Source organism: Rasamsonia emersonii, assembly GCF_000968595.1.
Source record: "Rasamsonia emersonii CBS 393.64 chromosome Unknown ctg1118621759960, whole genome shotgun sequence".
In the NCBI taxonomy this organism is placed as follows: Eukaryota; Fungi; Ascomycota; class Eurotiomycetes; order Eurotiales; family Trichocomaceae; genus Rasamsonia; species Rasamsonia emersonii.
In genome coordinates this window covers 25,356-40,171 of record NW_013563327.1, presented here as the reverse complement: position 1 = coordinate 40,171, position 14,816 = coordinate 25,356, and the positions used below count along the sequence as shown (strand labels likewise).

Here is a 14,816-nt window from a genome sequence, read left to right as displayed (position 1 = left end):
GTCATCCAAAGCAAGTCAGATGTATGAACTGTCACAGAATAGTCTAGTACAGTACAGCATAGGATACATGTAGCAAGAATATACCTGCCATGTCGTACCAGCATATAATGTTGTATACCATACAAGTTGTCTTCCGAATGGAATCAATCCAAGAAAGCTAATGGCAATCCTCGCCAATCCGTGCCATCCCGAAAGTCGGCGCCCATCCTCGGCGGAAAGGATGCCAATAACTGTGAACCCATTGAACCGAACATGAAGCTTCCTCGGTGGTGATTCCCCACTCTTGCCGACTTGATGTCTTTCTTCACGTGGAAATATGTCAACATGGATCGGCAAGAGATCTAGGTATTTGATTTCATTTACCTTTCTTGCCCTTTACCCTCTTCTTGGCTTTTATTTTCCTTTCTCCTCATTTCTCTCTCTCTCTCTTTTTTTTATATATATTTTAATTTATCGACAATGTAACGACCCATTGACAATCTCAATCGCTCATCTTGTCTTCCTTCCAAATCAGCCCCTCCTGAAAATCGCCCTGTCACCTCAAACTCATATCAGTCCATTCAGTCATTCATTCATTCATCCAATTCTTGCACTCTCATTATGTCCAATCCCTCCTCTCCCTCACACCCCAACCTCATCAAGGTCATCCGCGGCAGCGAGCCATTCAGCTCCAGCGCCGTCTCGCTGGTCGACCTCCCCGCGGGGGCGGTGCTGGCGCGCATGGACACGCACGCAACACCAGCACCAGCAAAAAAGTACACAACCGTGCAAACGGGCCGCGATACGCACATCGAGCTGAATTCCGATCTCGTCTTCTGCAACCACTCGTGCCGCCCGACCGTCGTGTTCGACACGCGCAAGATGGAGGTGCGCGTCGTCGACGACCGGCCGCTGCGGGCCGGCGATCCGCTCACCTTCTTCTACCCCAGTACCGAGTGGGAGATGGACCAGCCGTTTGAGTGCAACTGTCAGGCGGGCGAGGGGGTGTGCAAGGGGTTTATTTCTGGCGCAAAGGCCATGTCGCGTGAGCAGCTCGAGGGGTACTGGTTGAATGAGCATATTGTCGAGTTGTTGAGGGAGCGGGATGAACTGAACCAGGCGAGGTGACGGCAGCTATCTATTACTCTGAATTGACTGATAAAAATAGACGATGGACGGGTATAGACGACTGTACATAGCACATATCTGGAGGAGGAATACTGTACATAATCACTGCGGTATTGGGAAGAGTAGTATTTCGCTGAATGCTATCAAAGTTGTATTGTTTTAGTTGCTACACTCCACAATAGATACTCTACGGAGTATCAATCTATACTCTACAATTTAATTCTATTCAACACCCAATCCATGACTCAGTATATCTAACTACTCCAGCCCGTCTATACAAACCCTCGATACATATACCATAGCTCAGAACCAAACGAGTAAAGCAAAAAACTTCGCTACTGCTGCGCCGTGACCCAAATATCCTGCGCCGCCACCACCGTACTGACCACCATCGCGACACCCACCTGCGTCGGAGTTGCCCCGATCCAGCCGACAAACGACCCCGGGATGAGCAGATCGCAGCCATCGACGACAATGCGCTTGAGCAGCGGTGTCCGATCTGGAGTGTGCTTCCTGGCGAGAGTGTTTGGAGTCTTTTCGTCTTTTTCTGCTGATGGCGGCTCGCTGCCCTTCTTCTTTTTCTCTGACTCAGACTCAGGAACTGGCGACGAGATCAACGTCCAGATCGACCCGATTAGCGACAGCGTCAGCGCGTAGAACCAGAACTGGTTCGCTGAGACGAAGACGTCGCGACTCCAGGTCGTGCTCCAGATGCCCATTGCATCGAGCTGAATTCATTAGCAAGAAACATAAAAAGGGAATTTCATAGGTAATGCATGCTCACAATCGTCAGATCCTCCAACAGGAAATACAGCCCCAAACAGCTCCATTTTCCGGCTTCGACGGATCTCCAGATAAACCCTGACCCGGAATCGTTGCTGCTGCTGCTGCTGCTAGCTGACGCAGGAGACAAAGCAGCAAAAGCATGCTCAAACGAGTCGATAAACTTGAAGAATCGGAAATACCGTCGCGCTAGACAAAAAAAAATGGACATAGATAACAAAAATCAGGACCCGGAAACAAAGCAAAAAGCAAACTAAGAAGTATGTTCTTCTCATGTCATGTTTGTCTGGACCAGACTGGACTGGACTGATACTGTGTAGGTACAGCACTATACATACCCAACGCCAACTGCGTCTTCGCGACAGCGCACTGCACCGCCAGCGCCGGAGACGACGACATCGACACTTCGGACACGATCTGCGCCAGCGCTTGGAGAAGCCGGAGCAGCTTCTCCAGTCCAGCGGGGGAATTGTTGGTGAAGTTGGAGAATTGTTTCCATAATGGAGGTGGTGTAGTTGATGGACGAGGGGGAGGAGGGGAAACGGTCATGTTGTATTTTATTTAGAACTGATGATTTGCAGTGGAATATAGTTGTGTCACATGGAAAGGGATTTAGTAAGTATGGAATTAATATTCAGTTCTGAGTGTCAGGTTGATTGTTGGTAGATAGGTAGGTACGCATAACATGTAGGGAGGTGAATTAGTCGAGTGGTGAAACGCAGGTTGTACAGTACACTAAAATAATGAACCCCGATTGGAAGCACCAAGTCTGGTTATTACGGAGTGTATATTATCAGCATTCATATCTATCCCTAACCATACTTTACAATTAATTGCTAATCTCCTATAGCAGGTTAAATTGTATAGTATCCTTCAAATTATTTCGCCTTGTCTCGTCTGGTCTGATCGTCTTACATGTGATGCCAACAGTTCGCTCTTTTTTTTTAGTAGAAAAACCATATGAAAGGGAAGTTATTCATAATTACTGTAGCATTCCTGCATGATTCTGACCCGATCAACCTGACCAGCAAGCTGTAATAAATAAATTCACGCTATGTGCAACTAACATTCAACCGACTCGTTCATCTCCTTCGTAAACCATCTGGGTGAACAAAAGAGCCGACTGAAAGCTGATTCATCGCCCCCGTCCACCTGCAATGTCCTGGCCCAGCCGGTATCTGCCCACCTTCTCCCATTCCACCTTCTGCCGCGTGATCGGCAGCTGTCGTCGCAGCGCCTTGAACGCCCCCTCGGCCAGCCGGCTGAACGCCCGGTTCAGCTCCTCCTGGTAGTCGCGTTCCGCCGCGGCGATTTTGGAAATCACCGCCTCCGCGGAAAGCGAGGGCACAGAGAGGGAAATGGGCTTGTTCGTGCTCAGCGCGACGTTGCCATCCTCGTAGTAGTGCACGTCGACGTAGATGTTGCCCGTGACCGTCGTGGACGACGACGAGACTGGAACCTGATAAATCGCGCGGTAGCGACCGTTCCTATCATCGCAATTAGGGATCCTGTCGCTCCTCCTCCTCCAAGTCATAGATAGCTTCATCCAACTAACTCACCAGAAGTTATTCGGAGAGTATCGGTTAGCCACCAGAACGACGGCCACGGCAGTGTCGTTCTCGATCGGGTAGACACCGTAGGAGCAGCTGGGGTAGTGTTCGCGCGCATGGGCGGAAAACGATTTGAGGAGGGATTTCCTGGTGGCAGTTGGCATCAGCGATAGCTACATGGACAGGGAGGGATACTGCGTACACCAAATCGGCATTCTGAGACTCCAGAGGATACGATTGCACCGCAGAGGCTTTCTATCGAAGGAACACTCAGTATCAGTCTTGTCTCATAGAATAGACACCGCTGTTCCAAGAAGCATCGTACTTGCGTCACGTGGTCGAATTCAAACGACGTCTGACTCTCCACGTCGTAATATCGGTTTCCATCTAGCTTGTTAAACGAGCTGACAATCACCTATCCACATTCGAATCAATGGATGACCATGCACGTCGGCAGCGGGTGTTTCACCTCTTGGCTGCCGCCAGGCAACTTCACCGTGGCCAGCTGCTTCTCGTTGTACCGCTCAAAGGCAGGCCGGAGAGAAGGCAGGATATCGGGGCCGTCAGACGTAAGGGCTTTGATGTCTGGATCGAGGTTATCGTGTCAGCAAAATCAAGTAATGCGGGTGAGATCACATCCGGCGGGGTCAGGGGTGCGGGGAGACGGGCAGAAGGATGATTGTACCAGAAACGACATCTGCGAGCTGTACAGCAGTAAATACCAGATTAGCTTGGCATCTAAAATACAATGCATTGCAGCTGGCAACTTGGCAGCATACCTCCCCCGGTGGAGCGCCTTCGATGAACGAGGACGCGATCTCGACGGTCGAGCTCATATCGATTCAGAAAGACGTTACAATAGTAGCAGGGTATAAAAGGAAAAGAATATACAGGAAGGAAAATTGGGACAAGAAGAGAGGCACCCAACGAGAGCCCCAGCCGGAGAACGTGGACTGATTTCCTTCGCGGGCTGGATTGTTGTCGGCGTGTTCATGTTGACTCCGGTAAAGGCGGTCAGCGATGGCGGGACAGGGACGTCCCCGCAGTGTCAACTGCATTACCTATACAGATTTACGAAGTAAGGTTTCTCAGCAAATTTATATCTTAAGGGTCTGCTAAATTTTATTTTTAGTTTTAAAAATGTTGAATTGAATTTTTATATAGAAAAAAATTAATTGAGAACTTATAGAACATACATCATCTAGGGTTGAAGACAACAACCCTTTTAAGGAAAATATATAACAGAACTCGTCGATCTTGATTATTCTACAGTAATCTCTAAAACCTCTTGTTTTAATAAGAAAAGGGCACTATTCTGATGAGTAAGATTTGTACGGAATTTTCAACCGTTTACCATATGCGGCATAGGTACTGTACAGCACATGTACATACCTGCTGTAATGCAACGAACAGGCTTTACAAAGACTAGCAATGCACTATTTCTAGACAAGACTAAGACAATGATGTACACCCATAAAATATGCATTGAATAAACCCTAAAACTACTTACTCGCTATATGACAGGAACGAATGTAAATACTTACATACCACGAAAACGCCTTGAATCAGATTGAAACCCTATTCCTCCAACTCCTTGCCTGTGCCATGCTTTGTTGGATGGTGATCACAAGAAAAGAAACGAGTCAATGGATGAAAAATAGCCAGTAATTTTGAGCCAACATCCATAATGTACTGCACGCTCTGCTCACTCGATGCTCATATTCATCAGCCCGTCATTCGTCTCGTTCATCCCCTGCAGGCCAACCCGTTTCCCGCTCAAGTGCCCGCTGCTGCCTGTCTCCAGGGCAGGCGTCGACTTCGGCGGAACCACCCACGCGTTGGCGTCCTTGACAACCGGCGAGTGCGCCAGAACTGGACTGCTCTGCACGCTCATCCCCGGCGACACCGCCCGGCGCTTGAAGGACTCGGGATCCAGGTCGTCGTCTCGTCGCCGCTTGCGACGTAGCTCGACCGGGTTGGCTGCTTGCGGGGCGTCAGACTTGGACAGCTCCCCTTCCACGGTGGAGTCAAACACGGTCGACTGGGGCGTCTCCATCGTCGTGTCCTCACCCTGCGCGGAAGACGGTCCTGCCATGCCGGCCGGGGGTGGAGGTGTGCGATACCGGTCATCGAATGAATTCCAAAACGCCACGCCGCCCGAGTTGCGGTTGGCCTGATTCCGGAAGCTGGTGTCGGAGACCGTAGCATTTGATGCCCCGTCTGACCCTGTTGTCGGATTAAGATTATGTAACTTGTCAATGGGGAAGGTTGGGGACTTGGACTGGATAGTCGGGTCGCTCTCGCGGACTTGACGGATGACTTCGGCCTCTCGCTTGGCCTCGCTCTCCAATGGTGCACTCTCCTCCATCAATGCGGCACGGATCCGAGCGAAATTCTTCGGTTTAGGCTGTAACAAATCAGTATGCTATCAGTAGGTGTTATATCACACGAGGAGACCAAAGGATAGCCAACGACATACCAGAAGATTGCCTCGCCTAGTCACAGCCCGTCTAATAACCCCACGGGGTCCACCCTCAACGCCTGCCGGGCTGTCGCCCGGTGTGGCCCGACTATCGCCATCGTCGCTGAGATCCGACAGATGAAGGTCTCTGGTGCCTAGGCTCAGACTCTCGCGTCGTGAATGAACCGCGGCCTTGGACATCTCGCGGGCAAAATACCCCCCGTTGGACGTCTCGATACTCTTGAGCACCGGCGGGGACAAGGGTCCCGGGCTGGGCTTGGAGCTATTCCCACTGGCGCTGCTGGAGCTGTGTCGACTCTTGCGGCCGCTCCGGAACCGTGCCCGTCGGAAACTCAGCAAATTGGCCGCAGTAGGTGAATTCACCCCCATCCAGTCACTTCCCGGACTCTGCACGAGCGGTGCTCCAAACGGATTGGACGCGCTGCCACCTGCAACTTTATTCACCAGGGGCGTGGCCGTAATCATCGCATCATCCCGATCGCCATTCATCGGATCATCGTCGTCGTCCTCTTCGCTGCTGCTCGTGTCGGACTCCAGCATGTTGACACTCGACACGGAGCTGGACATGGCTGTCCGGTCGGCTGTACCAGAACCAGAAAAGTTCTGGCCAAAGGCCGTGCTGGGAGAATTAAGCCCAGACGCGCCTGTCCCCCGTCGCTGGGGAATATTCACTCCGCGGCTGCCGATGGTCGGAGATGAGTCCGGCGAGGACTCAGCGAGGGTGGAATGGTGCAGGTTGGTACAGGCGCGTGAGAAATCAAGGCCTCGCGAGCGACGGGGCAGCACAGAGGCAGGTGATCCGTAGATCTGGGGGGCGTCCAGTTTCGGCGAGAGGGGAGCACGGCTGATGCTGGGACTGTTGGTCGCAAACGGTCGCGGAGGAAGATGGAGAGAGAGGCCTTGTAAGGAGGGATGAGAAGGATGAGACTTCTGCGGAGTCGCTGGGTTATTGGTGTTGGAGGCGGCAGTATCGTCTTTGCTGGACTGCGAGAGCTCTCGCACTGCTGGAGGTTGCAGCGACGAAGCGTGTTTCGCAGCATCCGACAAAGAACGCGACTTGGGCGACTGACGCGGCGGCTGAAGATGTCCCCTGCTGCTGCTGCTACTAGTATTTTCCTCACTGTCAGACTGTTCGGTCGTCGATCGCTGTCTATGCTGCCAGAACGACTCTGGCAGTCGCGTTTCGAGCGCGGTCGTGATAGAGGAAGAGGAGGTTGTTTCGGCCATGGCGGAGGAAAAAACTACAGACGCGTCAAATGGAGAAATATAACTATAAAATATCAGAGAGCATGATGAAGTTTCTGGCGTGAATGCAGAGGCCTGACCCAGATGAGAGCGCGAGATCCAACCCGAGCGCGATGGCGATGGGCAGGCTTAAGGAAGTCGAGTTAGACGGGACATGGGTAGGGATTAGGAGAGATCCTTAAACAAGGCACTCGACATGAGCCGTGAAGCCAGAGTTCTTCTCCCACGAGGACGGTATCGCGCGTCGATTGTGCAGTCTTGCGACTTTTGCTCTGGTTGTTTTCGTCCTGACGTCGACTCGACCGGCGGCTAGCTGGGACGCTTCCGGCCCTTTCGCCCCGCCCGTCCCACCTTGGCCGGCGGCCCCATTGGCAGCCGCACAGCATCTGCTTCGATGTTTGCGGAAGAGCAGCAGAACAATGCAATTGTACGGACTCGTCAAGATACAAAGATACTGCTCATGGGAAGTAGGACTGACATGCATCTAGATGGAATCCCTCGATAGACCAGATTCACACGGCTACACCCTCAGCTTATTCTTGAGTGCCAAGGAATGCTATAAACGCCACCGGATGATTGCATCGTCACGATCTGGATATCTTGTCGGAGGCACTCTTAGTTACCCAGACAGGTAGCTACTGGGTACCTTGCTGAGTTCTTATAGCTTCCTGCAGAGTCCTTTTATGGCATGCTAGCAGTCAGTCATGTGGTTGAAACCAACTCCCTATAGCAAAGGGATTTATGCAGATAGCTAATATCGTAGATGGCTGTGATATTCCAAAATCGCTCGCTCTAATTTCACATAGACATACAACGACCATGACAGGACAACCATAGCAGGACATGTCTTAAGACTCATATCTCATACCCAAATAACCGAGTCGTAGTGTAGTGTACAGTACATGCTGTATCTGGAATACAGTCGACATCCCACCGGGGTCAAGAGGACGAGCCAGCGTCTCACGATGTCGAGAGCGAATCATACGACAATCCATGTCCGTATATAATCTCTCTTTCTCTCGCCATGCCAATGCCGGATGGCAGCAGTTTGGGTTATACCAATGCCCGCTCTGACCTGGAGACGCGACCGAGGTCCTCCGTACTCCTCGACGCTTTATTATTCGGCGTAGGCGGCAGCGAAGGCCCATAGGGACCCTTGTTGAACTCTGCATCGTCAAAGGTCGTCGTGGACGGGGAAAGCACTCTCCTCGTGGGTGTTGCTGAGGATAACGACAATTCGCTGTCTCTCTGATAAGACGGTTCGGGATAGATCGGTCTCTGAGGCGGATTCTGGGGACGGCCAGCAGCGGTAGCAGGTCCGTAGTCGTCGATCTCGATAAAGTCCCGGTCTTTGTCGTCCTCGAGCTGTTCCTGCCTTCGCTTCCGTCGCACGATAATGAACAACACGATGGCGCTGATGACAACGACCCTGGTCGCGATCAATCAGAATGGCTGAACCGGAAGCCTTCATCCGTAGGAAAATCACTCACCCTCCCAGGATCGCAGCGGGCACCGCGTTGATGAGCGTTTGGCTGACGGGCTTCTCGCAGTCGGGCGAATTACTGTCCGAAGTACATTCACGTCGCAGATGATAAGAGCCTACCGCCATCTTGCCTGAGATTGGGATCCGCGCAGCGCTCAATCCTTCGAATTGGGTTGCTCGAGGGCGCGTCGATTCCGGTGGTGAATAAGATCGCAACTGCCAAGTCGAGACGACGGCGGCAGCCTCTTCATTTGACGGAGACGTCAGGACAAGAGGGTCGTTCTGCTGGAAGGTGCATGAGAACAACCAGATGGCACATTATCCACCTTGGCGCCCGATTGTTATCAGCGCACAATCGGGGAATTGGGGCAGTTGGGTCCCCCTTTTATTTATTACTCTCGCCCTGTCTGAGACATGAAACCCTGGAATAGCACCTCCCTATTCCCGATCCAGTTAGCGCAAATAGATAAGCGTGACTCGCGGAGATAACCGAGCAAAAGCCGAGCGTTTCGAGGAGCGCTAGATTGCTAGTGACACAGTCGCGGCCCTCAGTCGTGGCTTTTATCAGGGGAACGTGTCCAATCCAGGGCGCCGCTGACGTCTGGCAGGGTCAAGCCACATGGCACAGTGACATTCGTCCCTGGAATTCCACTCTTGGGGCCAAAAAGAGGAACTTACGCGACAAATGATTTCCTGATCGGGTTGGGTGTGGCTTCGCATGTGGCCTTAGGCAATAAGGTTAGAGTTATTTATAGGGCTGGGGCTCCGCAGGAAGCATCTCCTCTCGAACACTGACGTAAGTGCATCTCCATTGCAAGTGTTGTCTTTGTGCTTTTCTAAATCCCTTCCTGTTTCAATTGCTGCTTCTATGTGTAAATACAAATCTCGTTTCATTGAGGTGAAGAGATATACGCTGAGTTATACACTAGGCAATTGATATTCAGACATCTATCAACTTGTCCACGATAGCATGTTCCAGACCCAGCTGCGAGCCTATATGGGGTCTCCAGCTAGCATCTAGCTCCCCGCGAATCCAAGCTTCTCCATTCCCCTTGATGACCTGTTACATAATGCTTATTTCAGCATCCGTATCCCTGATTAATCATCAGCTGATAGAGAGATGAGACGTTTTTATAAGCTCATGAATCCACATACAATACTTGTATGCAATCATTGTCTTCGCAGACAGTTACATCTTTCTTCATTTAGTTCTGAGGTCAAAGTCCAATATGAATGATTACTAGAGCTATACCTAGATCGCGCTGCATGGTCAGGCTAGCCCACATAGATTAAAAGGACTGCAGTAGTGACTTCTTGAGGTCAAATACGCCTAGTTCCGGCTTATATGTATGGAGGTGAGTTTCGCGATATCTCAGTAATATGCACAATACTGTGTCCACAGGCACACACAGCATGGAGAGTGTTCCGTGGAAGAAGTCCCTTGGAAGCCTTATGCACGGCTGCCATGATACTACCCCCTATGAGGTATCAATTGCGGATGCAGAAAGCAGTGAGGAAATCAAAAGATGTTGAGGGGGAAAATTGTTTTTTTTTCTCTAAAAGAAAAAAAAAAGACTGGTAAGCGAATTGTCATGTCAAGACGACAGTAGCGATACCTAAGCCTGTCCTGACTCGTGATATAGATGGAGACAATTTCCAATTGTAAGGTTTTGAACTGACTGCTTCTGCTCAAATTCAACACTAATTCTGACCACAGCTTCTCTCTGGCCGACCCTGATTTAAGACCCTCTGTAGCAACTGCATGTAAGGCTGTAGAGTCGTAGCCTTTCGCGGAGCATGCGCAGTATTTCAGGTATGTTGTAAATCGTCAATCCACATAACCTAAACATGTGTCACAATCACCAGGGAGTCGTGAAGCGTGCGGCTCGACAGTACTCAACCGAATCCATCCGTCATCATCTCTTCTTCACAGTCTGAGGTTCATTGGCAGTGATCCTACGATCCATTTGTAGGGTTTGAGGCATGGAGGAAATGTCGCTCGATCTTCTCCAAGCCTGCCGCGTCATCTGTCTAACCTGATTCAAGACCTGTCTTAGGGTTGAGAAGAGGTTTCCGCAAATCCGGCCGAGAACCGCCTTGTGGGCGGTGAGATAGGCAAGGCAGAAAAACGGCTGGAATTGTGCAAAAATGAATGAACTGTTGAAGGTTCGCAGGTGAAACCGCGAATATAGCAGCCTCCACTGTACACGGCTGATTTTTGGTTCTCTGCTCCACAGAGGACTTCTGTACAGTCGGTTGAGGTCTGAGAGAAGCCGATGGTTGCCGGGTCGCATGGGGCGGAACTGGGAGCCGTCGGGGAAAGAGGAATGCGCCGTGCCGGAAGAAGAAAACGATCGGCTAGCGGCTTGGCGCTGGAAGGATTTAAGGTTCTGTTTGCTGCATTAGCGTTCCCAGCCTGCGGGACCCCGCCTGCCGTTTCGGGGCTAGCGCGCACCCGCTGCCATCAGCTGCGGATCGCGCCTTCCTGCACACGGCATCCTTCAGCACGTCAAAAAACCTTGGCCCTGCCTCCTGCGCGGCTTCCTCTTCCGCGCTCGCGAATACGAATGCCTCCTGCTCTCATAGGACGGCAGGGCTGCGGTGGCTGGATCCGACCGTTGTCGTCTCCATGGTCTCGACTCCCCGTCTCGAGGCATGCCGTCCCATCTGCCAGCTTGGTTCAAAGCTAATCCCAAGCCCTTTCCGTTATTAAGGAATTTTACACGAAGTGATAATCATTCTTGAAACGAGCCTAGGCCTACAAGTCAGGAAAATGATCCAAGCGTTGTGCCGTCGCGAGTTGTATACCGCAAGCTGGTATGCCGTTTCTTGCGCTCCAAGCAAGGAATCGTTGGTATAACACGTATACAGACCGATATCATACGATGCACAACACAGTGTACTCGCGTGTCTTGGTGAACGTTACTGTGATGGCAGACACATGAGGATAGATCACTGAGCCATCGTACTGGAGTCTGCCTTACAGAGCTTGTCATACTTTAGCTAATAAATGACAGGTCATTAATCGGGAGAAGACTATTTGGACTCACCATCCCACTTTCGTCCTGACGACAAGACTTCGCGGCAATTACCAACTACCGCGTGATGATGCCGTGCCGGCTCAAGCCACGTCAAAAATCCAGACCACTACCTCGGGATAGCTCAAGTTCAACTGCCGTACTTGGACCTCTTTGAAGTAGAACGATGAATCTCTCATATTCAGTTTACAGTCTGTTCATCTGGCAGCTCCATTGAGATAAGACAGTGTTGAGGATGCTTTTCAGAAGTAAATACTGCTCTCTTGTCGCATACCCGTCGGCTGGTAAAGAGGCAGGAAACGAGGGCCAAGATAAAATTAGCGTCCCAATTCAACGGACGCTCCTCGAAAAGGAAGCATGGAAAGCGGCCCATTCCCACTGTCTAAGTCCGGAAGGGGTTAGGTGCTGGAGAACGTCCGAGACGGGCCTGACGCAGCAATCTTCGCTTAGCATCCCAAATCGCCAACAGCCCCTATCAAGCGCGATCAACTAGCGGGACGAACTGCAGTTCAGGAGGTGCAGCATTATTGTAGATCTGCCCGATCTCGCAGATATATATGGCCATGTGCCATACCCCCTTTGTCTGTGCTGGCCGTCTCGTTGATCGCCTTCCCTCGTTGATGACTGTGTCCTTGGTATCAGAATGTCGTACAACCCAGACAATCTGCAGCCATGGGTGTCGGCAGTCACGGGGTCGGTGACAGGGCTGGCCCTCGTCGCCGTCTGCCTTCGTATGCTTGCTCGCTACGAACGGAAGCAGAAGTTGTGGTGGGATGACTATATGATCATGTTCTCAATGGTCTGTATTCCCTTCCGGGGTACCCTCTTCAGCAGAATGAGAAGAGGCATTGTGTTGCTGATCTGCTGGAGTAACAGGGCTGGAACCTTCTCGTCATCGCGTTCATCTATGCAATGGTTGGGGAAGGCATGGGCTTGCATGCAAATACGATACCACTAGAAAACGTCGTCATGATCGCAAAGCTCCTCGTCGCCGCCGAGATCCTCTATGTCTTCAACCTGGTCTGGACCAAGCTCAGCTTCCTGCTGATGTACTACCGCATCTTCCGGGTCCCCTATTTCAAGCGATGGGCGTACATCATCGGCGCCTTCGTCATCATCTGGGTGATCACCATCACGTTTGTTTTCATCTTCATCTGCGTTCCCGTCCAGAAACTATGGTATCCCCAGCTGCCCGGTCGCTGTGTCAACCAGGTGGGCACGTGGATTGCCAATGCCGCCTCGACCATTCTCACCGACCTGGCCATCTTGATCCTCCCTATTCCCCAGGTGTGGAAACTGCAGTTACAAAAGTCGCAGAAGATTGCTCTTACGTTTGCATTTGGTCTTGGTTTCTTGTACGTCTTATCTTTTCTTTTCCTTTCTCATTCTGGCAATGTCTAACCGCAACAGCGTTGTCTTCGCATCGGTCTACCGCTTTACCGTTCTCTTCTCTTACACCTCGCTGGACTCTTCCTACACCTTGGCCCCAACGGTCGGCTGGACCGCCATTGAAATTTCCGCCGGCATTACGTCGGCGTGCCTGCCCACGCTCCGTCCGGCCCTGCAATTTATCGCGCGCCATCTGGGCATCCAGGGCGTGATGCCGAGCCTGCTCCGCAGCGGCACGTCGACGGGCTTTTCGAAAGGGCGGTCGAATCTCAGCACGGGGCCCACAATGGATGACAACAACGCGGGCCACAACCGATCGGACAGTCAACGGCGCTTCTACCGGCTGCCGGATGAGACTGGGCATAGCGATCCGCCCGCGGATGCCACGCTGAGACCGGACCACGGCTACGTCTACACGACCAGCGTGCTGGGCACGAAGGGCGAGGGCGACAGCCTGAGCGGAGATGAGGTTCCGCTGCACAGCATCCGCGTGCAGAAAGACTTCAAGCAAGTCGAGGGTTGAAACCTGAAACCTGTTCTGACTGACACCCGTTCCTCCGGCGCTAAAAGCCTGCTCGACCACCCCCCTGTGGGGCCGGTGGTCATTTGTTGTTTTGCACGGCACAAAAACTTGGACTGTACAAAATCACTGTATTTCGCGTGTATATACTCCCCATGTGCATGTATCTATACCGGTGTCTCTGTATTGAATCTCATTGAACTGTTCATCAGCGGTCTCTTGCGTCGCATACATGCCTACCTGGGTAACTGACCCCTCTGGCAGTCGTACCACGGTACCCTGGCGGTGGCTCTGTGGAGTGACATGACGCCCTGCAGACTGACAGAAGCCAAAGTCCGGTGCGCTAGCGGGTCAAGATTCGCGCGGCTGCCTCACGATGCTGAGTCAGGGCCAGCGGTTCGGCCGGACAGAGTTTCCCGTTTGGGCATGGTTTATAGATGGATCGATCGCCATGCACGGACAGATCCTGATGCAGGTCTGTCGAGCATGCATGAAGTACGGAGTACAGAGTATAATCAGTATGGATGTGCTGATTTTTTTTTTACTCGATGAGTGCTTTTTTCTCATGCAAACAGGTCCCTTTCTGCGCGATGTCGCTGCTTTGACCCCCCCGAGGACGAGCACTAAAGGACCCTGGCTGCAAGATCCGCACGCAGCAGAATGCACTAACGCCTTTTGGCAGGAACAATGCAGTCTGACTGGCTGCTGGACCCTGGCCCCGCGAGCCACGCAGCAGCAATAACCTTAACTAATTCTGCCTGTTTTTCAGCATGGTCCACGACTCCACCCAGTACAGCCATCGCCCTCGTTCTTGGTATTTCCACTGGCTGCTATTGTTCAGCATGGTAAGGCTTCCTGTCCAGGAAAAAAAGATGTCAAGCTGAGAATGGTTGAGCAGAATCGATCTACTACTCCGTACGTATCTATAGATAGCAGCATCTGCATGACGCAAGTTGGTCCAGTACAAAGCTGACCGACAGTTAGCTGCTTCATCGATTTTCGATTGACTCCCCCTTTTACGGCTGACCATTTACCATTCTGACACAAGATAGCAACCGGTTCGCGGGCACCCGCCGGCCGTGCCATGTTAGCGCGAACGGTGGTGTCCAGGCATTGGCGTGATATCCCGAGTATCCATCATGATCCTCATTATCCCGGATCCACTGTCAAACAGGGGGCTTGGGCCGTCAAGCCCATGGCCCATCTGGTTCTGGCATGA

At 51.8% G+C, this 14,816-nt stretch overlaps 5 protein-coding genes across 5 annotated transcripts; 2 read left to right on the top strand and 3 right to left on the bottom strand.

The window, feature by feature from the left end:
• Positions 1-600: 600 nt before the first annotated feature.
• Positions 601-1,107, top strand: T310_0733 (uncharacterized protein; the record flags this gene model as incomplete). Its single annotated transcript, XM_013476395.1, has 1 exon — positions 601-1,107. The coding sequence occupies one exon, from the start codon at positions 601-603 to the stop codon at positions 1,105-1,107; it is 507 nt and encodes a 168-aa protein (XP_013331849.1).
• Positions 1,108-1,442: 335 nt separating this feature from the next.
• T310_0732 (PEX11 domain protein) lies at positions 1,443-2,439 on the bottom strand (the record flags this gene model as incomplete). The annotated part of the gene is made up of 3 exons (XM_013476394.1): positions 1,443-1,835; positions 1,892-2,079; positions 2,229-2,439. The coding sequence occupies 3 exons, from the start codon at positions 2,437-2,439 to the stop codon at positions 1,443-1,445; spliced, it is 792 nt and encodes a 263-aa protein (XP_013331848.1).
• Positions 2,440-2,862: 423 nt separating this feature from the next.
• On the bottom strand, positions 2,863-7,149 carry T310_0731 (uncharacterized protein; the record flags this gene model as incomplete). Its single annotated transcript, XM_013476393.1, has 13 exons — positions 2,863-2,922; positions 3,077-3,377; positions 3,450-3,587; positions 3,643-3,695; positions 3,883-4,025; positions 4,126-4,144; positions 4,220-4,271; positions 4,332-4,501; positions 4,637-4,750; positions 4,833-4,854; positions 4,985-5,038; positions 5,150-5,847; positions 5,920-7,149. The coding sequence occupies 13 exons, from the start codon at positions 7,147-7,149 to the stop codon at positions 2,863-2,865; spliced, it is 3,054 nt and encodes a 1,017-aa protein (XP_013331847.1).
• Positions 7,150-8,220: 1,071 nt separating this feature from the next.
• T310_0730 (uncharacterized protein) lies at positions 8,221-8,776 on the bottom strand (the record flags this gene model as incomplete). Its single annotated transcript, XM_013476392.1, has 2 exons — positions 8,221-8,596; positions 8,658-8,776. The coding sequence occupies 2 exons, from the start codon at positions 8,774-8,776 to the stop codon at positions 8,221-8,223; spliced, it is 495 nt and encodes a 164-aa protein (XP_013331846.1).
• A 3,555-nt stretch (positions 8,777-12,331) lies between these two features.
• Positions 12,332-13,600, top strand: T310_0729 (uncharacterized protein; the record flags this gene model as incomplete). The annotated part of the gene is made up of 3 exons (XM_013476391.1): positions 12,332-12,487; positions 12,565-13,043; positions 13,099-13,600. 3 exons carry the CDS (start codon positions 12,332-12,334, stop codon positions 13,598-13,600), a joined length of 1,137 nt encoding a protein of 378 aa, XP_013331845.1.
• Between the last annotated feature and the right edge of the window lie 1,216 nt (positions 13,601-14,816).